Source organism: Gymnodraco acuticeps, unplaced genomic scaffold, assembly GCF_902827175.1.
Source record: "Gymnodraco acuticeps unplaced genomic scaffold, fGymAcu1.1, whole genome shotgun sequence".
Taxonomy (NCBI): Eukaryota; Metazoa; Chordata; class Actinopteri; order Perciformes; family Bathydraconidae; genus Gymnodraco; species Gymnodraco acuticeps.
This window is the reverse complement of record NW_022990440.1, coordinates 2495355-2519052: the sequence shown is the minus strand read 5'-3', so window position 1 is coordinate 2519052 and position 23698 is coordinate 2495355. Positions and strand designations below refer to the sequence as shown.

The 23698-nt window shown below is 43.3% G+C and overlaps 2 protein-coding genes and 1 long non-coding RNA gene across 4 annotated transcripts in view; 2 read left to right on the top strand and 1 right to left on the bottom strand.

The window, feature by feature from the left end:
* Window positions 1-307: 307 nt before the first annotated feature.
* Window positions 308-23698, top strand: part of prodhb (proline dehydrogenase (oxidase) 1b) — a 62374-nt gene continuing 38983 nt past the window's right edge. Inside the window, 4 exon segments of the mRNA XM_034225233.1 lie at window positions 308-461; window positions 1446-1510; window positions 1597-1713; window positions 1925-2002. Coding sequence (XP_034081124.1) covers window positions 308-461; window positions 1446-1510; window positions 1597-1713; window positions 1925-2002 — 414 coding nt within the window.
* LOC117552010 lies at window positions 5917-7692 on the top strand. Its single transcript, XR_004569888.1, has 3 exons — window positions 5917-6014; window positions 6810-6914; window positions 7258-7692. It is a non-coding gene; the product is annotated as an uncharacterized LOC117552010 (long non-coding RNA).
* LOC117552008 lies at window positions 19772-21298 on the bottom strand. Of its 2 annotated transcripts, XM_034225180.1 has the most exons (5): window positions 21265-21298; window positions 21082-21180; window positions 20523-20616; window positions 20308-20395; window positions 19772-20221 (listed from the first exon to the last, which is right to left on the bottom strand). In XM_034225180.1, exons 2-5 carry the CDS (start codon window positions 21128-21130, stop codon window positions 19784-19786), a joined length of 669 nt encoding a protein of 222 aa, XP_034081071.1. In that variant the 5' UTR covers window positions 21131-21180; window positions 21265-21298; the 3' UTR covers window positions 19772-19783. The 2 variants fall into 2 exon arrangements, with proteins under 2 accessions (XP_034081071.1, XP_034081070.1); XM_034225179.1 differs by lacking the exon at window positions 21265-21298 and having other exon boundaries at window positions 21082-21224.

Here is a 23698-nt window from a genome sequence, read left to right as displayed (position 1 = left end):
AGGCTGACAGCAGGACATTGTAGCATATAAATGGTCACACTATGTCTGTCTGTGACAAGCTGCAAAGCCAAATTGTTCAAATAAGGAGTGTGAGGCCCCAAGCTTAAACAATATCAGATATTTTGCTGTAATTCTGATGAAACCTCCATAACTCATGTTGCCCAAATACTGCACAGATTAACACATTTTATCCTTTTGTATATCTTCTGATTTAGTTCACATGTGTCTGCTGCAGAGAAATAAATAGGTAAGATGCTTTGTTTTGTTCTCATTTGTAGACTTAATTTATGATTAAATTCGACGTAATATGCTTGTTTTCCCCCCCGGTGAGGACCATAGAGAGAAAACACTGTTCGAGGACCGGCGCGGGGGCGTGACTGGAGCCCACACGTATTTCTATGCAGATGAGGCTACATGTGAGAAGCATATGGAGACCTTCATCAAATGTGTGAAGCTGACAATTGAGCGGCCCAACCAAGCAAGGAGGCAGAACGTCCAAAAATACAACCCGGTGTGGGCATTTATTAAAACATGAACACATTACACACAGCCTCAATCCTGCTGCTGCTGTTCACGTGAGCCCAGCCTGCAGCCACCAGGATCTCAACCACAGTCCCTGCCTCCTCAACAGACAGAGAAACAGAGCCTAAATACACACACTCTAATCAGCACAACAAGACACAGGTGAGGGGGGAGGAGACAGCATAGGGCACCAGGTGCACACAATCAGCAACAGACATAACGGGAGGGGGAACACTTTTCAAACACAAACTTATAACTGAACAGAAGTACACACATACAAACCTAACTAAACGCAGTCAGCACTTGAACAATTACTGCCACTTAACGCTATGATGTATACACCCCCACATATTATTTGCACCCGGATTATTCTTAACCGCTATCATTCTACCCCAGCATAAGCACTTTCGGCGCTCTCGCTAACTCCCCTATCTTGTCAGGCGGAGCCGAGGACCCGACCAGCACCTGCCAGACGACATTTCAATCAATACGGTTTAATCCTTTAATAAATACTATCTCAATAATTAGTATAAATTACATAAAATGTGCAAATATGCCATGCCAAACGGTACTGTGCAATCACGCTAATAAAGTGCAAAACTGTTCACTAAAGTGCTGAGTTACGAGGCCCGAAGCCGTCAGTTCACAGTGACGAAGTTACCTTCGTCACAAAATGTATCAAAGCATCTGGTTAGTAATTGGAAATTAGACTATATCAGTGATACAACTTTACTCTAGCTAATATGCTTTGACAATTCTTACCAAAAAAGTCCTCCTTAAACCAATATACATGTGGTCCAAGTCTATAACCAATCAATGTATTACACATAGTGCAGTCTTTTAGCATGCATTTGCCATCAGGTTCATATTTTGCTCTTTACTTCATTTGATTTATGTTACAGCTAAGTGTATTTGACCTCCTGGTGGGAGTTCAATGGACGGTTTTACTGCTATTAAAATGACTGCTCTAGGACGACCTCAGTTTCTGGTAAGTAGTGAGGGGACATTATGGTCAATGCACTCGTTTAGCTGATACGCTAGTGGTATTGGACTGACATCACACTTTTTTTAAAGCTCCAGTTCTCAGAACTCATGGCGAAATGGCGACAATTCTTCGCCTTCTTGGCATCACAGCAGGGGGGCGAGGGCATGCAGGCTTTAGAGCAGAGGCTGGAGCTGCAACAACTGCAGGCGCTATTTATCCTCCAGAGACCCACCCATTCATTTGTGTCCTCTGTGGTGCACATTGGTTTTTGGTCCATTACTTTGAGGTTATACATGCCACAGCATTAAGTCCAATTGTCAAAACACCTCTTTCTTCCTGGTTAATGTTTCATTTAATTCACAATATGATATTAGATATATTGGTATTGCACTGCTTTAGATATGTGTGTCAAACTAGGAAATCCTGACCAAACTGGGAGCAAAAGGTGACCTGCATGGCTGGTTTGCTGGAAAGAATGAGGAAACTTCAGGCTAAGCATGAACACAGATCACCCAACATATCGGTAAAATAAATTCAGTGGTGCACACAGGGGTTATATATTTGATTATATTAACCTCTTAAGCTCTGAGCCTGTTTTTCAGGTTTCAGGCTCGAAAATGCCACTAACACAATAAATGATATATCTTCACTTCTAAAAGGGGTAAATTAATAATTATTTTTTCTCAAAGCTAGGTTACATCTGTGAGTTGGATGTAGAAGTGTCAGAATCAATATAGATGTTTTTATTTTTAAAGTAAATTCAGATGGAACATAGTAAAAACATGTAAATTCTAATGTCTGCCTAAAAATAAACCTTTACTTATAGTGAAAACCACCCTTGGTGCAGAGCCTTCAGCATATTCCAACATCTCTGCCGCCAGCTGCTCCCTGAAAGTCTTCTGTGTGTGTGGCTTTGTCCTGCTGGGGTCACTCCTCATCTTGAACAGCTCCTTGTGGAGAAGGAAGCTGTTCACCACGGCAAAGTCCATAAAATGGAAAAAAAAAGTCTTGTTCCATTTCATTGTTTTGTGGAGAACGCTGTAGTACCCGATCAAAGCGTCAGACACATCCACGCCACCCATGCTTCGGTTGTAGTCCAACACAGCGTCAGGAACGGGAACAGTCTTAGTCTGCCAAACACCAGCCTGTTTCACTTTCCTCCTGACAGTCTTTCTACTGAAGGCTGCATGCACTGTGGAGCACATGGTCACTTCACGGCTGTCCATCCACTTTATGAACAGGAGTTTGCCTTCCCTTATCCAACGCAGATCTCCCCTTTCAGCCTTTTTTCTGGCTGGCGTGAAATTCAGTGGCTCTGGTGTTTGGTCATTCTCCTCTCTGTTGTGCCACCCGAGTTCTTCTTCTGTCGTTCTGGAAGAGACCTCGGCCACGCTTCCTGGGTTTTACACATTTATCTGATGCTTTTCCTTTTCCTGGCTGAGGAGTGGGAGCCCCACCTCGGCCACGCTTCCTGGGTTTTACAGATGTGTCTGACGCTGCAGAAAGCTGGTAGAAAGCAGACGATGGTAGCTTTGGAAGTGAGTGCTTTTTGGATGCAGGCTGAGTGGCCAATACTGGTGCAGATCTCTTTCTAGTGAAAGGTGAGGCAGAAGTTGAGGAATGTGAGGGTGAGGCAGGTGTGGGCTGGGTGAAAGTAGACATTGGTGGGGGTCCAGAAGTCATTTCATCCTAATCTCCATCACTATGAAAACAAATGTGGAATAACAAAGAGATTAGATGAATTCCTGTAATTCCTGTTTCCTTGGCAGTAAACATGGCATTTTGAGTGTGTGAATGCAATACATTTAGTGACTATAGACGAACACTGACCTATACATTTAGTAAATGTAACGGACAATAAACACTATTTGGTATTTTTGTAAATAATCCCTCTAATTCCTGCCAAACATGCCATTTTGCGTGTGAATTTACATTACATTGCATTTCATTTAGCAGACGCTTTTATTTTCTATATGAATAATCGTACACCAAATAAATAAGTAATAGATAAAAACAGAGAGATTATATACCTTTGCCGTGGTGGAATTTCGTCATCAGAGTCACAACGGTCCGGGTTCCATTCTGGCTGCAGGAGATCCTCGTCGTCTGACTCAGAATCAACAGGTAACATATCTGCATCGCTGTCAACATTAGTCACAATTTCCATTGCCTGTAAAGTAGTAAGCATCTCTTTCCTGTGAGCCATTATTTGACAAAAGTCAAAGTACAGAAAAAGTCCTCAACGCAAATATTGTAATCTGCTCTGGTATCTGCTATCCGCTCTGTGCTCCGTGCGCTCTGGGTCCTGCAGCAATTCCTGCTTCGTTACGTTGTAAACAATAAATGAAGTCGGCTGCGTAATGTTGTTACGCTGGCTGGCATTCTTTATACTTTACGCAGGACCATATCTCTGGAACCCATTGGTCGATTCGTGTGATTTACACCTTTTTCTTAACCATCAGAACCAATAGAATCGATGGGCAGTTCCCAAATCCACATAAACATTACCATAGCGGACGTAATAGAGAAGCAAACGAAGCATATCTGAAAGTGCAAGCCTGGACGGCAAAACTTTATACCCAGTATATTGCCATAAATATGATGATGGATTATCAGTAAACATTTCTACGTGACACAAAGACATTGGATTAACCTTGAGCGGCGTTTTTATTCCGACGTTATTATAAGACGTAATTATTGTAATATTTTTGAAACCGGATGTTGTTTACTTTCTCTTTTCTGGCTGATAGCTCCAGGAATTCGAGGTCGGACAGTGATGACATTACATGTGTGGAATCTGTGGAGTCTCAGCTTTAAATCGTATATCTTGTTTGTGCAGTTAAGATAGTAATAAGGGCATTTCTACCGTGAGTTCTGTGTAAAAAAGCGTTAGCATTTTTTCGCTCAATGCTAATTCAAAGGCTTGGTATTACTCTTGTGTTTTTTTTAGCTAAAAATTGTTCTTATTGTCAGTTAGCAGAGTTTCTTACCTTTAAAAGGGTATGAAACATTAATAGTTTCATAAATGTTAAGAAGCCCTGAGACGCTAGGCTTGTTTGAGACGCGTTGCGGCCAAGCGGCAAACTCTGGGGAAGAGCCGGGACGCCAATACGGAAGTGCCACACACTGCAGTTCATATATTGGCAGATAGGCGATGGCTGCAGAAAGGAGCAATTTCCATAGACCCCCATGTTAAAATGCCCAATTTTACAGCATAAAAAAACATGTTTCTACCCCAGGCTCCATACATTTTTATTATCGATATAGTTAGATTCGACCTTCATGATTATGGATCTGTGAGTGAATTGTTTTCTAACACGACCCTTTTATTTATATTAGGTCTTAAAGTTTTTTGCATAAATTAGGGCGTGGTCACTTTGATGGACACGTACATGCCTCACTGTCAGCTAACAGCAACTTGTCCACTCTGCTAGGCTACAACCATAGAGGCTACAACGTTAGTTAGTCATAGTACTGTACTTGACCCTTTAGCTTTAGCCGCGTTTGTGGTGATTGTGCCTTTTAGGGAATATTGTTACAAATACCAGACAATTAAAATGTCGTGCTGTGCGCTTGAATGTACTAACAGAACTTCCAAGAAGTCTACTCTCAGCTTTTTTCGGTGAGTAAAATGATAATATTATACATGTTAACCCCGTTAGCAGGTGTTTGTGTGCTTGTTAGCTTAGCTTGCTATGTAGCTTATTAGCCAGCTGAGGACGTAACCCTTTATACATGTTGTATATATATATATATATACAGTTTAGTTTATGATTCAGCCTTGGGTAAGACTTTTATAGTCTATGGCTATGACGCCCATAATGCTAAATGGGAGCAAATGTTAAAAGGGGACCCAATTATCCCAGTGGAGGCCGCCGGAGTCCGCCGCCGAAGCTAACCGGAGCCGTAGCTAACCGGAGCCGTAGCTAGCCCTTTGCGGCTCCGTTAGCTTCGGCCAGCGGCGGAGCCCGGCGTTATAACTGGAGATCAAGGAATGCAGCGAAACGCGGAATTGGTTCGTCTGCAGCCTTCTATAGTATTAGCTAAAGAAATGATGTTGAACAAGTCTTATTAAGCTGAACATCGCCACAATTGTTCTGCTATGTATCGGTACTTATTTTCTTTTCTTAACGTACGATGACAAGCATTAAGAATAACAACAAATAGCTATTTATCTTGCATATTGTCTCGTTTGATTATGAATGTAACGTTTATATAGTGGAACTACACTGTTTTATCAAAACCAAAGTGCCACGCAGTAACTTGGTAGGCAACCTAGATTACATTTACCAACACAGACTATATAGAAATATTTGTAAAAGTTGTTCATGCGTTATTAAGTGAATATGGCATTAACCCTCCTGTTGTCTTTGGGTCGGTTTTCATGTATTTTTGAATAAAGGTTTCCTTTAGGTGATCCAGACAGGCTGGACCAGTTTCACCCAACGTTTCATCTCGCCTGTGCAGTGAACCCTTTGAGAGTCATCACTTCAGCACGGACTCATGGGTAGATCCTTTTTTTTTTTTTTTAATAACTTGGTTCCATTTGTGAGTGTAAATTGTTGTTACTAATTAAATACATGTTATACATCATACAATGCTAAATAATTGTTATGGCACAGCTTGCACATCAGTGATGAGTAATGTTCTTTTGATTAAAGGCCAAATTAAGATTTTGCCAGTTAAGTATAGAAACATAGAAATCGATTTTTTTTTTTGCAAACCATCACATTTCTCTTCAATTTATGCAAAGACTCTTTATCATAGATAGAGAATTGCCATTTCCCCCCACATACTCTATGTTAAAAACAGATGAATTATATTACCTTTTTTTACATTATTTTAATAGCAACATTCATTCATCTGTTGTCATCTTATAACTTATTGATCTTAACAGCTATCACTGTAAAAAAAAAAAAGGATTTAATTTCATTTTACTATACAATATTTATCTTTACATTCTGTTCTTGCATATGTCTTATTATATTTACGTGTATATAGATTTCTGCCTGCACTAATTTATTATTCTTAATTTAATTTTGCATTGTTGGAGGAGCTCGGGACAGATGATTTTCATTGCCATTCCTACACTGTAGCCTATGTGCATATGACATAAATCCTTTGAATCCGAATCTTAGAAACACGTAATTGTTGAATGGATTAACTGCATAATGAACATGTTGGCCCTCTATTGTCTTTTATAATGCACTCTTAAATTTAAAACAACATTATTCAAAAGAAAGTTGAATATCTACAGACCTCAAAAATTATTTTATGTGTTTTTGTTTATTATTTTTATTAGGGAAGGAGATGCCTGAAAAACACTGCAGTGCCCACCATTTTCTATTTCACCAATGGCAAAGAACAACAGCCTAGAAGGAAAAGCAGGGTGAGGAGCAATGAGGAGGTAAGTGACAGTCCTAGTTCGATTGTTAATAGCAATGAGGAGGTTGCAGATGTAGACCATGGTAGTGGTGAAAACAGTCTTGCTGCTGATCAGAGCAATATCATTATGATACAAGGCACACCTGAAGAAGCCTTTGTTGTTCCACATGTGGAGCATAATGACATTCCAACAGTCAATGCTTGTGAGGATGTTGGTTTGGGTAGCAGCAGCCAACAAACAAAACAAATTGAAAAACAGGCAGACTCCGCCTCTGTTCACTCTTACACTTGGGCTTTAAACTAAGACGGGTCATACTGAATAGTTTGTGCACACATTTTTAACATGTGATCTTTCTTTCATGTAGGACGCTTGAGGGAAGTTGCAACGCCTCGGCCAATGTGATGTCTTCTCCACGTGAAAGAGATTGAAGGCATAATTTATAACTTGAGACAATTTTCCAAAAGTTATGACTTTTACTTAGGTAGTAATGGATTACATCTAACACGAATCAAGATCGTATAGAAAAAAAGGAAAGTGTAATCCTTAGTTACATAGGAAAAGATGTAATCGGATTAGTTTGACTTTTTTTAATAATAGGGAAACTCAGGATTACAATCTTATTCAAAACCTAAAAAGAGCATATAGTGTTTGTTGTAAAATGATCAAATTGTATCTCTTCTCTGGAAGCAGTACTGTTCTGTAGGCTAATACTTTAATTGTGAATCTATATACACCTACTGCCTGAATCTGCTTTATGGTATTATATTATACATTTAAGTAAAAAAATCATATTAATATTTCTTCTCTCCTGTGTTTATTTGCATTGCATTTGATATTGAGGTAATCCAAAAGAAAAAGAAAGTTATCACGTTACATTACTTTTATATCTTGATACTCACATGAAGTTACTGGTTGTGTTTTTGGCAAGTAGCCCTCCCAACCCTGTACATAAGTTATATCATGTTAATTACTGATACAGTTGTTGCACATCTTTAATTTATTTTCTAGTGTACTTAAGTCATAAAATGATTCGAAACCTTTATTTTTCATAAAATGCAAGATGTAACTTTCAATGTGCCTTGTGTATTTATCACATTTTCAATGTGAAATAGATTTGATTAAATAAAGAGTAAAAGCACAATCTTAAATGTTGACATTTATCATTTTCCTATGCTTATTGTTAATGTAGTGGTGTTATAAACAAAATGTTGTCGTAAAGGAAATTAAGATGTTTTTTATTTGTTGACAAAAGATTTAAAGTTGATGCTCACAACATGTGGGAACATTTATGGAGAAAAATGTTTCTATTGTAAAACAAATATTTATCTGCATACTGAACAATTTCGAAACTCTCTAAAAGGTATTATCTTCTGTGATGTTACGACCCTGTAGGGATTGTGGGTATTGCACTTCATAATTACATGCTTATGACATATTTGATGCCAAAATACATGGGATTAGGGGAGACATTACATTACATTACATTGCATTTAGCTGACGCTTTTGTCCAAAGCGACTTACAATAAGTACATTCGACCAGGAAGACACAACCTTGAAGAACACAGAATCATATAAGTACATCAGGTTTCATAGAGCCAAACATTTCAAGTGCTACTCAACTGGCTTTAGGTAAGCCAGTCCTTTATTAGTATAAAAGTGCTTCGTTAATAGTTCTAACGCTCGAAGTGGAGTCGAAAGAGATGAGTTTTCAGTTTTCGCCGGAAGATGTGCAAGCTATCTGCCGTCCTGATGTCAATGGGGAGCTCATTCCACCATCTTGGAGCCAGGACAGCAAACGCACGTGTTTTTGCCGATGGGAACTTGGGTCCCCCCTCGCAGCGAGGGCGCAGCGAGTCGTTTGGCTGATGCAGAGCGTAGTGCACGCGCTGGGGTGTACGGTTTAACCATGTCCTGGATGTAGGAAGGGCCAGTTCAACCCGGAGAGACGTGATGTAAGAATTACATATTTATTGTTTACACGTCATATGAATGAAATGATTGCCATGATAGTACAACAGGAGAATGTAATGGTGTTTGGCGATTAGGCCCCCGGTTTGCAGGATAATCATTCAGGAGGGAAAGCACCGCTCCGATGAAATCCCCGGGGTCTAGACACTGGTGGTGGTGATGAGTAGGTGAGACCAGTCTGAAGGAGGAAGGTTTAGCTTTGTCCTGAAGGAGACGGGAGGCGAGAGGGGTGGAGGCGGGTTGCGTGTGATCATCTGCAATGACAACTGACAGGGAGGAAGAGCAGGTATTTAAGGCATTTAGCATGTGCAGCGATTGGCTGCTGAGGCGTGACGCCCTCATATTTAATGAGGGGGGAAGGGAGCCATAGAGTGACGTGTGAGTGACTCGAGTTAGGTCTTCCTTATTGAACTTGCGCTAAAGCTTTCATTTCAACCCGGAGAGACGTGATGTAAGAATTACATATTTATTGTTTACACGTCATATGAATTAAATGATTGCCATGATAGTACAACAGGAGAATGTAATGGTGTTTGGCGATTAGGCCCCCGGTTTGCAGGATAATCATTCAGGAGGGAAAGCACCGCTCCGATGAAATCCCCAAAACCAGTGAAGTATGAATACTGAGATGAACTGAGTTGCTTACCTTGTGGGGTGACTGGTGATCTGGGGAGGAGAGATAATAGATTAACACGTATATGAGCGACACTGTGCCGGAATCACTGCCGGAGCTTACTGGTCATGCTGAGACTCTGACTGCCGAAATCAGTGCCGGTCTTATCTGAAAACGACCTGCGGGTCGCATGCCTGGCCAGCAGGGCTTGACTACGCCGAGGAGCGAGCGGTTTCGTTTTGTAACGGTGGCCCAACGTCCACGACACCGAAGTGTACGGTAGCCTTCCGCTACGACACCGAAGTGTACGGTGGCCTTCCGCCACGCCTGACTTCGCAGGCTATATATATATATATATATATATATATATTTCTCTTTATTCTTTTTCCTTTGTTTTGTAACTGACACCGAAGTGTACGGTGGCCTTCCGCCACGCCTGACTTCGCAGGTTATATATATATATATATATATATCTTTTCTTTACTCTTTCCTTTGTTTTGTAACTGACACCGAAGTGTACGGTAGCCTTCCGCTACGACACCGAAGTGTACGGTGGCCTTCCGCCACGCCTGACTTCGCAGGCTATATATATATATATATATATTTTTTTTTCTTTATTTCTTTTTCCTTTGTTTTGTAACTGACACCGAAGTGTACGGTGGCCTTCCGCCACGCCTGACTTCGCAGGTTATATATATGTATCTTTTTTCTTTACTCTTTGTTTTGTAACTGACACCGAAGTGTACGGTAGCCTTCCGCTACGACACCGAAGTGTACGGTGGCCTTCCGCCACGCCTGACTTCGCAGGCTATATATATATATATATTTTTCTTTACTCTTCATTTCTTTTCCTTTGTTTTGTAACTGGCACCGAAGTGTACGGTGGCCTTCCGCCACGCCTGACTTCGCAGGCTATATATATATATATATATATATATATATATATATATATATCTTTACTCTTTCTTTATTTCCTTTGTTTTGTAACTGACACCGGAGTGTACGGTGGCCCGAGTCCGCGCGGACTGCAGGAAATACATTTTACACTGATGCGTTTGAGCAAGGCCTGGGAATGAAATACCTGTGTGCCGGAGATGAAGCCCGTTACCTGTAGTTGCGGCGTGAGACGAGACATTATTCCCTGTGGGCGGGGCCCGCGGAATTAGGACAGGAATGCAGTTTTGAATATCGGGAACCTTAGTGAGACATGTATACTTGTGAATGTGTTTGAGCCACCACCAGTTATATGTATAACTACCATAGTTAGGGTCTGAGAGATCTTTGGGAAGCCCGTACGGCGCTGATGTCCGGACGAATGAAGGTTGTGAAGGCGGAGGAGGACCACCGTCTTGAGGTAGAAATTGACGGGGCCATGACCCTGCGAACCACTCTCCCTGGAAGAAACCCCCCAAAACCCATGGATGGGCGGCATCCGTGAAGACCTCATTGAGTCAGAGGAACGCACGAGGCCATCGTAGAATAAAGTAATTCCGTTCCAGTGAGCGAGCAGGAGGGACCAGAACCGAAGGTCTGAGCGGCAGCCTTCGTCTAAGAAAACGCAGTCATGGAGGTTGTCGACCGCTGATGCTGCGTCCAGGAGGCGGGAGATGAACGAGCGCCCCTGGGGGATGATGTGCATGGCGAAGTTGAGGTGTACGAGAAGGGAGAGCGACAGTTGTTTTGTGATAACTTGTTGCTCGCAGTATGACTTGGTGATGTCCTGGATGCGCTGCGATTTGTCTGAGGGGAGAGACGCCTTCATGTCTATGGAGTCGAGGATGATGCCTAAGAACTCTAAGCGTGTGACGGGACCTAACGTTTTCTCTTTGGAGAGAGGGACACCTCACTCCTGAAGCAGTGTTTAAGCTTGGCCAGTGAGATCCCTGAGCTGTCCTGTGCGGGTTTATGGGGAGGAAGTCGTCCGGTAGGTGAAGGACGGAGGGGATTCTGACGATGTTCAGCAGGATCCAATAGAGCGCTTCCGAGAAGGAATTGAAGATGCAGGGGCTGCTTCTGCACCCGAAGGTCAGGCGAACGCGAAGATAGAGTTTGGACTCCCACTTAATACCGAACAAGTTCCACTGAGACGGATGAATGGGGATGATTTGAAGGCATCGGTAATGTCCGCTTTGGAGAGCCGAGCTCCATGCCCTGTGAACTTGATCATCTTTATTGCATTATCCACTGAGGCATGGTGAAGGGAGAACTGATCTGGAGGGATGATGCTATTGACGCTGCAGAATGGGCCGGAGCAGGGAGCGGACAGATCGAAAATCAGCCTTTTATTTACGTGTGGCTATTCCGATGGGATTTGAACGGAACACTGAGAAGGGGGAGGAGCTAAAAGGACCGATTATATATCCTTTGAGAAGTTCTTTGTCGATGAGCTGGGAAACTATGTTGGGTTCTTTAGCGGCTGACTGTAAGTTTCTTGCTACGAAAGTCACTGTGGGAGATGGGAGGACCCCTACCCTGAAGCCTTGGGAGAGCCATGACGGGAGATAGTCAACAAACACGGAATCTGTAGATAGCGCAGCTGCTAGCTGAGGGATGTTAATGGGAGTGGAGGGGTGATATTCCAGAATGTTTTTATTTTTATTTATTTTTTTAGTTATTTATTTATTTGTTGATGTTTCTGGCGCAGAGCCACTGTGACGGCCCGTCCACACGGTGGCGTGCGTTACAGCTTCCAAACGCTTCTGCCCATTCACTTTGAATGGGGTGACGTCGCTTTTAGTAGAACTGTATTTTGGGAAGCGACGTGGAGCGTTTGCTGGCGTTGCTCGCTTCAAAAAGTTGAGCAATGTTCAACTTTTGGCGCCTCGGCAGAAGCGTCAGCCGATGAAATCCCGTTTATGCAAATCTGCCGGTACAAGCGCTAGCCAATCAGACCGCGTGTATGTTGGGAGAGACTACGCAGGTAATTCCTCATATTCCAAAAATGTGAGGGAAAATTCATTATGCGGTAGTGAATCACCCGGTGCTGTATGATCAGTCTCTGTTCATCTACCGGGATACAAACCAGAGGAGCGAGGCATGGAGGGAGGAGGCAGAGACAGTGGGTGAAACTGGTAGGTTTTCGCCTGTTGGGGATTTTTTTTTTTTTTTTTTTCCAGTTTACTTAGTTTTAACATTGCTATTGCTTTGTGTGTCGGGGGCAAGAGATTCATGTGATTGGTTGTTGCTGCTGTGCGGACCAGTAGCGTAGGCAGAAATTTACTTTAGGGTGGGCCTGTAAAAATATAGGGTGGGCCAGATTTTTCTTCTGCGCATCGGAAACTACCCACGATCCCGCCGGTACCGGTGGCAGATTACTTTTAGAATACTTCCTTTCCTCTTCTTTTTCTTCCTCCCTCCTCTTCTTTTTATCTTTTCTTTTCTCCTTTTCCTCTTCTTTCTATCTTTTCCTCTTCTTTCTTCTTTAGAATACTTTCTTTTCCATAACAGATGGGTATGTTTTGGTGAACGGGAGACACGTATTTTACTGTTTTAATGGCTTATGAAGAGCACGAACACAACATTTTAGTGTCATTCTTGACAGCTCTCATCTGCACCGCACATAAAAAAGAAAAACTCACCCAGACTGCATTCTTTGTACTGTCTTAAAACCTTTCCTTGGAAAAGTTTATGCATTGTAAGGTGTTCTTGGGTGCTTTGAAAGGCACCCCTAAATAGAATACATTATCATTATTATTTATTATCTGACACGATGTAATCACTTTTAAAACTTTTCCCAGTTACTTGCCCCATGCATTCGGCAGCAGCAGGCCATTCAGTTAGATTTGATCCCGTTATGAATGTCATCATTTCGACAATAAATAAATGCTACATAAACGTTATCTTCCACGTTTTATCTAAACATCTCCGTTTCTACCTTCCAATATGTTTTGAAAGAGAACTCTCTCTCTCTCTCTCTCTCATCTGCGTGCGGGGCGGGGCCTCACGGACACGCTGCATCTCTCGCTCGCAGATACGCTGCAGCGCTGTGCACACGGTTCTGCCGCTAATGAATATTACATTGTGAGGAAACTTTCCACCAATAATTCCAATAAGTATTCACTTCAGGTTTACGAAAGTAACTGCACTCAGTTTACTCGTTTTTTCAAATGTAACGCCAGCTGAATGTACTGATTTTTTTTTTCTTTCTTTTTCTTCCGATTACGTAACACCGTTACATATATTCCGTTACGACCCAACCCTGTGTAAGGGTCGAGTGCAAACGTTTTCGTTAAAACTAGTACCTGAGTGCAACGGAAGTTGAAGCTCCTGTGGCGGAGTCTTCCAGAGCCTGGAGGCGAGCATCGATAGCTATCATGGAGCTAGCCAGGGATTGCAGGGAGCCGGCCGCGCTACTCTCCATAGGGGTGTGTGACGCTCCCGGACTGGCGAGCCTGAGAAGGGGTGGATTTTTTGGAGGGGGACGGGATCCTGGAGGGCTCGACTTCCTGCCCTTTTTTTACCTCCGCGGCTGCGGCCTCGTCCTGCTCTCTGGGAAGCTGGCTGGAGCTGCTGCCCCGGACAGGGGAGCTACGCTGGAGACCTGGTCCGAGAGCTATCGCCGCTGAGAGAGAGTGAGGCCTGGGGCTGTGGGAAAGCCCTGCTGCAGGAGCCGGGCGATGAGGAAGTCTTCCTCTGTTGATAAGCCGCTGTGGGGAGCCGAACCGGGATCGGAGACTTCCAGAGAAGGTTCGTGTTCCGAATTGTCCGAGTTGGACATCTTGAGCTAGTTGTTTCTTACGGTTTTTCTCACGAGAAGCAGTATTGTATTGCAACTACCATTGCGTGTGATCATCTGCAATGACAACTGACAGGGAGGAAGAGCAGGTATTTAAGGCATTTAGCATGTGCAGCGATTGGCTGCTGAGGCGTGACGCCCTCATATTTAATGAGGGGGGAAGGGAGCCATAGAGTGACGTGTGAGTGACTCGAGTTAGGTCTTCCTTATTGAACTTGCGCTAAAGCTTTCATATCCATTCGCAGCATTAGACCTTCTTGTTGTTTGCATTGTCACTGATAAATGACAGCGTAGTATTCATTGTCAAGACTTTGTTTTTAAACTTGGGACCCTTTTCAGACTGCTACGGCTTGGGAAAAGATTTGAGCCTTAATGTGTAATGTTTTCTGTATTGTATGGTAAGCTTATCCTTTCATTTGATAGTCCCATTTGGATGTGATAGCTAACATTTTCAGTAAGCAGTAGACAAAAGAAGTGAAAATATGAATGTAATTTATTTTCAATATTTACATACAGAATTATTTTAACAAATAAAATAACAAAAAACATCATAACAAATACAAAATAAAAGGTTTGACAGACAGCCATGCCCAGCATGGGCCTGGAGAGCTACAGAGTCCATTGGGGGAAGAGGGGGGGGGTGGGATGTGGGGAAGAGGAGGAGGGGGTGGGATGTGGGGAAGAGGAAGAGCAGCCATGTTAACAGTGTTATGGCTACAGATGTAATATCTAACTCAACATTAGCCATGACAGTCTGGGCTTAGCAAGGGCCGTACAAAACATACTCTAAAGGCCAAATCCAAAAACAGTGATACTGACATTTTAGCAGTTCACAGTCTTTGGAGGTGGTCTTTCAGGCAATTGGCTAGTGACTTAAAAAATATAATTTCCCCAAGGGGTGAAATGAACTCTATCTCGCAAAAAAAGCCCAGGACTGTCATGTCTAATGTTGGAGTGGTCAACAATGACACCATTTAGGCTATGAACAAAAGTAGCCATAACACTGTTAACAAACTTCCGGGCCTTGTCAATTTTGACAGGATTTGCACCAGCCCTCCACCGGCGCCTCTGGTTGATCTGGGAGAGCATGATCTTCATGCCAGGGTGCCGATGGTGAAGCTGGTGCAGGTCCTCCTTCATCTGGTTCAGCAACTGAACACTGGGCACATCCCCCAAGTCATTGCCGCCACAGTGGATGAGGAGGACATCCGGGACTGCTCTTCCTCGCAGGGAGTAGGAAAAGAAAGGGAGGACACCTCTCCAGCGCAGTCCACCCCAACCGAACCAGCACACCCTCAGGTCAAGGCCAAGGTTGCTGCCGATGGTCTCTGTTGCTCTCTGGGCTCCACGCCGGACATAGCTGTCTCCGATTATCCATACAGTCACTATGGGAGGAAAATAAATGAGAGTAACAAATGCTTCAGATAATGAGGAATATCAAATTAAGTATAAAGGGTTGCTCATTTTGTTCCTTTGACAATAACATACAAAATAACTATGAAATCACACCTGTATGGTTAAAAGTAACAAGAAAACCTCAAAAAACAGATTAACAGCACAGTTTATATATATATATATATATATATTGATATACTGTGTGCTGTTTATCTACAATTGTGCACACATGTATATATATATATATATACATTAGGGCCGGGACTTTAACGCGTTAATTAAGATTAATTAATTACACAAAAATTAACGCGTTAAAAAAATTAACGCATTTTAATCGCACTTATTTTTGCACCGCGGAACGTTTCTCACTGGATGAGTTTCAGGCGTACCGATTATACTGGAGCACCAACTAACGTTCATGACTTCAGACAACAACAAACCACAGTGAACAACAGTGGGAAATGTTGTTTTAAAAAACGGACGGATGGAAGCGTCGATAAGAGCACGTTTGTGTGCAAATTATGCAAAAAGGAATTCGCATATCACCGCAGCACATCAAGCCTCAAGTATCATCTCAATGCAAAACATATAGCAGCTAGCGTGGACGTTAGCCTCTTTTATCGCGTTCACACCAAAAAGAGCCGGTACTAAAATTAGTTCATGAGAACCTTTTTACCCCCACGAAAGTCCCTGCTAGAGAGCAGAGAGCTGCTAGAGAGCAGGGACTTTCGTACGGCTCTCTTGTGAGAAAAGAGCTATATTTCTGATTGGCTGGGCGGATTGCAAACCACGCCCCGTAAAACTCCCAAAAAGTTTTGTGAAGCCGCCATTTTATTATCCTCGCATTAGCATTATTAGCATTAGCCCAGCGCAGAAACGCAGAGAGACTAACTTATGGCAACACAAAATAAAACATGGGAGCGGTGGAGATGAGGAGGTGTCGGCGTTCTGGCGATTTACTCGGAAAGCTTCAGTAGAAGCTGCTGGGAGTCCCAGCAGCTTCTACTGAAGCCAGTCCCCAACTCCGGGGACTTTGGGCGGCAGTATACGCCGTGAAGTGGTTTGCGGCCTGCCAGTAAACCCAAAGCAGAAGAAGAAGAAGTGACGTCAGCGGCTTCATTTGCCTAATCCACCCCCAGGTTCAAAGAGTTCTTATGAACCTTTGTGGGAAAAGTACTGCGGTGTGACTGCGCCTAATGGTATACTAAAATCCATGTGAAAAAAAATTGCTTCTCACTGTTCTCAGGTCAAATATTTATATGTGATTACAAATGCGATTAATTTCGATTAATTAATTACAAAGCCTCTAATTAATTAGATTAATTTTTTTAATCGAGTCCCGGCCCTAATATACATATATGTATAGTATGTGTGTGTGTAATGTCAACCATCTGAAGTCATGTAAAGTAAGCCAGGACCATCAACTTACAGGTTGTGCAGTTTGGCGTGGAGGAGGTTGCCATCTTCTTTTTTCTTAATGCTGAAAGAAATAAAAATGGTTTAATCAATATAAAAGCACCTTTCTTTTTCTACAGTCATATTTCATTCATTAAATGTAATTCACGCAACACTGGCCATATCTCTGCTAGTTTACAAAGTTTAGTTACAAATGACATTTATATTTGAAAAACGGTGAAGCACTTAGAAAACAATTGTATAGTATAGGTTCAAGAACATTTAAATCAAAAGGACAAGTTTTGTAAAGTTACAGGGTATCTTACCTTCAGAATATGCCGGGAACGAGGAGCAGTGACCGCAAGCTGGGTTGTTAGCATAGACTGTGTTGTTAGCATAGGTTGTTAGCTTAATACTGAGAGCATGTTAGCTTAGCTTCTTAGCCTGAACTAGGTCTGGAACGACACGCTCGTTGGCAGCAGGTCCCGCCCTGTCCCGCCTCAGCACCGCCTCTTTGCCCTTATTTGGAGCAGGCGGGAGAAGGCGGGAGTTAGACTCTGACGTCACTGTCGAGCCGTTAGTAGCCGACTCCGCCTACTAAGGGCTTCACGGCAACTCTGCAGAATCCTATGGGTGACGTCACGGACCCTACGTCCATTTATATATACAGTCTATGGTTGCGGCTCGCCTCGAAAGTAGACGAGAATAGCCGATCGCAGCCGGGGGAGGTCTCAAAAAGCTTGACTGAAGTCGGACAGCTCGGAGTCGGCTTCGTCTTCTTCTTCTTCTTCTCTCGGTTTTTTGGCGGATTGCAAACAGCTTGAAGGTGCATACCGCCACCTCCGGAGTCGGCTTGACTCGGTTTGCATTTATAAAGAATGCACACATGTGTTTAATCGTTAATGTCAGATATGTACTAAGTAAATACATTTGTTCCTGCTCAAGATTAGATTCAACTTTATTGTTATTGCACATATTACAGGTACTGAGACAACGAAATGCAGTTTAGCTTCTAACCAGGTGCAACAAGCAGTAAAGTGAAAAGTAACACACAATCTACAGAATAACATATATAATTAATTGAATGATGAATAAACAGTGAGGGGTATGAATACACTAGATATACACAGCAGCCTGAGAGCAGTATGAACAGTGTGTATGAATATGCTAAGATATATAAAGTATGAAAACGGTAAGCAGTGCAAGTATAGTATAAAATATATGGATATTAATTTAATGATGATAAATATTGTGGAACAATGATGAAAAATGTGAATGGAAGTGGCGACGTAAAACTGACACAAAACAACAACAAACTTTTGCCGAGCCATTTGGAGAGTTTCATCACCAGCACGTGGAAAAAACCACCAATGAGCGTTCAGCTCGAGATACCAGCGAGTCGTTTCCCATCAAGCATTTCGCTTCCGCAGCCCGTGGAGACAATCGGGGCTGCTTCTCAGGTCGATTAAATGAAATCCTTGCTTCCCTCACTTACGTCGTTTCCCTGCGTTTAGTCCCTCCCACCAGGGAAGCATGGAGGGACGCAAGGAAACCACGAGAAGCAGGGAAATTAGTTTTAAGAGCAATGGGACGTCCTTTCCTCCGGAGCGTCACGTGAAGTGACGTCCATTTGTGATGACGCTGCACAGCTGTTCGTCTGGCAGCAGCCAGCTCTGTACCCGTTATTTCCACAAACACCCCCGCCTCTGTTAGTGCACATTTACTGACATAAACATTAGTATCATCTGTTGTAGATCCAAATACAAAAAAAAAATTGCAGCCCTTCGCCAGGAGGTCATCAAACTGCCCCCCCCTGGAGAACTGGAGGAGGTTGGCCAAGAGTTTGCAAGGCTGGCCAACAGGTATTCTCCAGGTGTGTGGGGGCCATTGATGGCTGCCATGTCCGCATAAAGACCCCCCCAGGACCTCTGGGCCAGGATTACCTCAACAGAAAGCTCTTCCCATCCATACAATTGCAGGCAGTGTGTGATGGGAAGGGCTTCTTTCTCAACACCTTTGTTGGGTATCCTGGCTCAGTCCATGACACCAGAGACCTGAAGAACAGCGCAATTTACAAACAGGCTCTGTATCCTCCCTCAGGTGACACCAAATATTCTTGTTAATACATCAAAATCCATCAATGACTTTTAGTATACTAAATATGTTCTCTCTCTTTTTAGGATTCTTCCTTTTGGGTGATGGTGGCTACCTCTGCATAGAAGGACCTGTGGCCCTCATCACCCCATATAGAGAACCACTGCAAGGGAGGGTGCAGAGCCGCTTCAACCAGCATCATGCCAGGGCTCGCTCCATCATAGAGCGGGCCTTTGGCAGGATGAAAAGCAGGTGGAGATTGCTGTTCTTCAAGGCTCTGGAGGTCCACCACACCTTTGTCCCCTCAGTCATCACCGCCTGTGCAGTGCTCCATAACATCTGCCTCACAGCGGGGGACATCCTGGAGCCTGAAGAGGATGTTGGGGACATTGGTGTGGTTCCACCACGTCTGGTGAGGGGGGATCGAGGCGGACATGGCCAGCGAGACCGACTGGCAGGGCTGCTCTCTGCTCCATGTGTGCAACCAGTTGAACTACAAGAACATGATTATTTGTAGGACTTGGGGACACGAAGGCCTTGGACACCACACTGTGTGAAAAGCTGTGTGCCTTCATTTGCGGTTTATTGCGTTGTGATGTTTATAATTTAACAAATAAAGGAACAATATTTTGACAAACAAAGTGTATCTCAATGGAACAATAACAACGTTGCAAAAACTTAGAAACAAAATCATTTATTTACCAATTTCTCAAATAAATCCAAAAATCTTTTTGTGTTAGCCTGATTGGCCTCAAAGCGTTCCTGCTCTCGTTGGGCCTCCTCTTTCAGAAACTCTAATAGGGCCCCCCTACTTGCCCTCTTCTTCTTGGCAGGCGGGGAACTGAGAGAAGTGGATGGCTCTTCATCCGGTGTAGTGGTGCTGCTACTTGTGCCAGGCTGCCCAGGATCCTCCTCTTCCTCCATTGCCTGGCCACAAGGAGCAGCCCCAGCTCCACTGGATGAAGAGCCAATCCCACTGGGGGCCACGTCAGCCGAGTCCATCAGGACTGGAGGCTCCATGGAGGGTCGACTCCCAATGGCTTCATGCATCAGGGAAAACCACGACCATGTGGCTGCCGTGGCCTCCCCCGCATCTGTCCCAGTCCCTGTAGGGGGGGTTTTCAGCTCCTGAGGGAGAACAAGGAATGTATGAGTCAGATGAAGACACAATAGAAATAGCTGCATTGTATGCATCTAGAAATACAATATCTCACCTTATATTTTCTTTTCAGGTTGTCCCACTTTTTTGCCAGTTGGGTGGGAGTGAGCAACTCCTCCAACTCCATCTTCTGCAGAACCTCTCTGTGGAGTAAACCATTTCTCTCTCACTCAGGTTCACTGTGGTTCATTCACAGTAGCGGTTACATTGATTATCATACCATGCACCAAAACAACATTGTCAAACAACTCATGTAGAACTGTAGCTCACCCCCAGGCCTTCTTGGCTATGAAGCTCTTTCCTGTAAACAGGTGCTCATTGTCAGTCCTCTGTTGAATGAGGGCTCTGGTTTGGGCCTCCGTCCCTGTTTAAGGAGAATTATGTTATACATACATCAGCAAAAGGAAACCTTAAGCCATTAACATTTCACTCACATAATGCTGCATATAAATGACAGCTTAATTATTGAATTGAGCCGATTTGAATGTATTGAATTATTTATTACAAATACATTGTGACTGCCAGCCAAATGAATGATGGTACCTTAGTTCTGTATGTGGCAGGTAGCCTAGTTAAATGAAGAAACAAGTGGTTTCCAACTGAAATATGTCCGATAAATAACGAATGCTGCGTGTGTATATGCACGTTATGTAGCCTATTGCAAATCTTGCCTTTAGTTGGGCATTTCACATGAACATTGTTGAGAAAATATAAAGCGTTCAATAACAGAAATATATGAGTTGTGGGTTAAATACATGTGAACAGATGTTGCATTATCGTAACGGTATCGTTGTAGGAATACAAATAACATGAAGTAATAGGTACTTACACTTGTGTAGTTTTTCTGCCGCCATGTCTTTCAAATGTGCCAGCTGCATGCTGGAGGCAGGGCTTTTAAACCGAGTGAAATCAAGGATTCATGCCTCAGCTGTGATTGAATGGAAATGACAATAAATGAAACTGTAAAACGAAAAAAGCAATCATGAAAATGTTTCCAATAATGATTTTTGACCACTTTTGTTCAGATCACATATTTGTAACTAAATGATACATTAATTGAAACAAAACACGGTATAAACTGAGGAGTGAGTCCCGTGAGGTTCATGTATTTTCTTCACTCTGCTGGGGTATTGCTCTCATGTCAAGAAGCATCAGATTAGTGCATGCACTGCCTCGTCCAATCAGTGAGCGATACACAGTAAGGGGGCGGGGTGAGTATCTGAGGATTTCATCGGAGGATGGTCTGGTGGTTCCTCGGTTATCGCTCCTCCATGATCGCTCCTCGCTCCTCGCTCCTCGATCCTCGGTCCTCCGGCAGAAATAAGAGCCATGGGACGGTACTCAAGATGGCGCAGGCAAATCAACTTCCGGTGAGACCGAGGACCGAGGAGTGAGGAAATGAAAATAGTCGACCTGAGAAGCAGCCCATGATGGTCTAGCTGCGGCCGCGGACAGTACACGACGGTACACGACGGTACACGACACGCCCACCTGACACGACACTACGGTGGCTGAGAGGCATGGCAGAGGCATTGCAGATGAAAAGCGAATTGACGACACTACACGACACGCCCCCTACTACGCCGCCTACATGGCATGTTATTGTAGCATTTTAAGCAACTATTAGGCAAATAAATTAATAACCTATCCGTATGAGAACCCCTTGGAACCCCTTATCCCATTTTGATGGTTGACATCTCATTTGAACAGTGAAAGCCAGAATGACAGCAGGGGTGAATTTCATTTTATAATTTTGCAATAAGTCAAAGATATGTTTACATTACATTACATTACATTGCATTTAGCTGACGCTTTTATCCAAAGCGACTTACAATAAGTACATTCGACCAGGAAGACACAACCTTGAAGAAAATAGAATCATATAAGTACATCAGGTTTCATAGAGCCAAACAATTCAAGTGCTACTCAACTGGCTTTAGATAAGCCAGTCCTTTATTAGTATATAAGTGCTTTGTTAATAAATCTATCGCTCGAAGTGGAGTCGAAAGAGATGAGTTTTCAGTTTGCGCCGGAAGATGTGCAAGCTATCTGCTGTCCTGATGTCAATGGGCAGCTCATTCCACCATCTTGGAGCCAGGATAGCAAACCCACGTGTTTTTGCTGATGGGAACTTGGGTCCCCCTCGCAGCGAGGGTGCAGCGAGTCGTTTGACTGATGCAGAGCGTAGTGCACGCGCTGGGGTGTACGGTTTAACCATGTCCTGGATGTACGAAGGGCCAGATCCATTCGCAGCATGGTAAGCAAGTACCAGTGTCTTGAAGTGGATTCTAGCAGTTACCGGAAGCCAGTGAAGGGAGCGGAGGAGCGGAGTGGTGTGGGAAAATGTAGGAAGGTTGAAGACCAGACGAGCCGCTGCATTCTGGGTGAGTTGCAGAGGTCGGATGGCACATGCAGGTAGACCAGCCAGGAGGGAGTTGCAGTAGTTTACTGTATATTATAAAAATGCTTGTCATGTAGGCATGCTGGAGGTACCGTTCCAATGATGTATTAATAATAAGATATATATAGCGCCTATATATATATATATATATATAGCAAAATAAACACAATTACACTGCGCTAAACAGCCACATCGACAAACAAATGAGAACCTAAATAGTATGTAATTATATCTAGAACCACAATACGTTAATTACCTGTACTCGGTGCGCCATATTGTTTGTTGTCTGTAAACCTCCATGTCTCCTTAAATATCCTTGCGTCAGCGTCTCACGTGTTGGGCGTGCTCTCTTCTGACCATATTTGGAAGTACAACTTTCACGGCCGCAGCTAGACCCTTCTCAGCCACCGTAGTGTCGTGTCAGGTGGGCGTGTCGTGTACCATCGTGTACCGTCGTGTACTGTCCGCGGCCGCAGCTAGACCCTTCTCCGTGGAGAGGAACTGCGCCGCCTCGCCGCGCCTCGCTCTCAAGGCTGCGGGCGTCTTTGTCCCGCGAGATTTCAACGTCTCATGTAGGCGAGCCTCCAGAGCAAGTAGGACAAAATGACTAACCATCAAGCAACGCACGAGCAAGACGTTGATCGAAATTGCGCAGGTCTGCGCAGGTCTCGCTTGTCTCAAACAAGCCTATAGTCTCGAAAAAAAACTGTGGGAGGGGTCCACTGGGGGGACCTTCGAGCTTAAGAGGTTAAAGGCAATTTAGAATAAAAGTAATGTTATGCTAAACAAGTGGAAAGATCAAATTGCACCCAAATAGATTTTTGCAGTGGCAATATTTTGTAATAGTATTGATTGATTTGTGATTTAATGTTGGTGGTAAATCGTAATAATATGTGTCTTAATGTATGAATTGCATGGTATTGTATTAAATGTGTGTTTTTTTTTTTTACAAATTGTATTTTTTAAAGTAATAAGTGAATATACAATGACATAACAGATGGATTAAATTCCGTTATCAAGTCACCAACTTAAAAAAGAAGAAGAA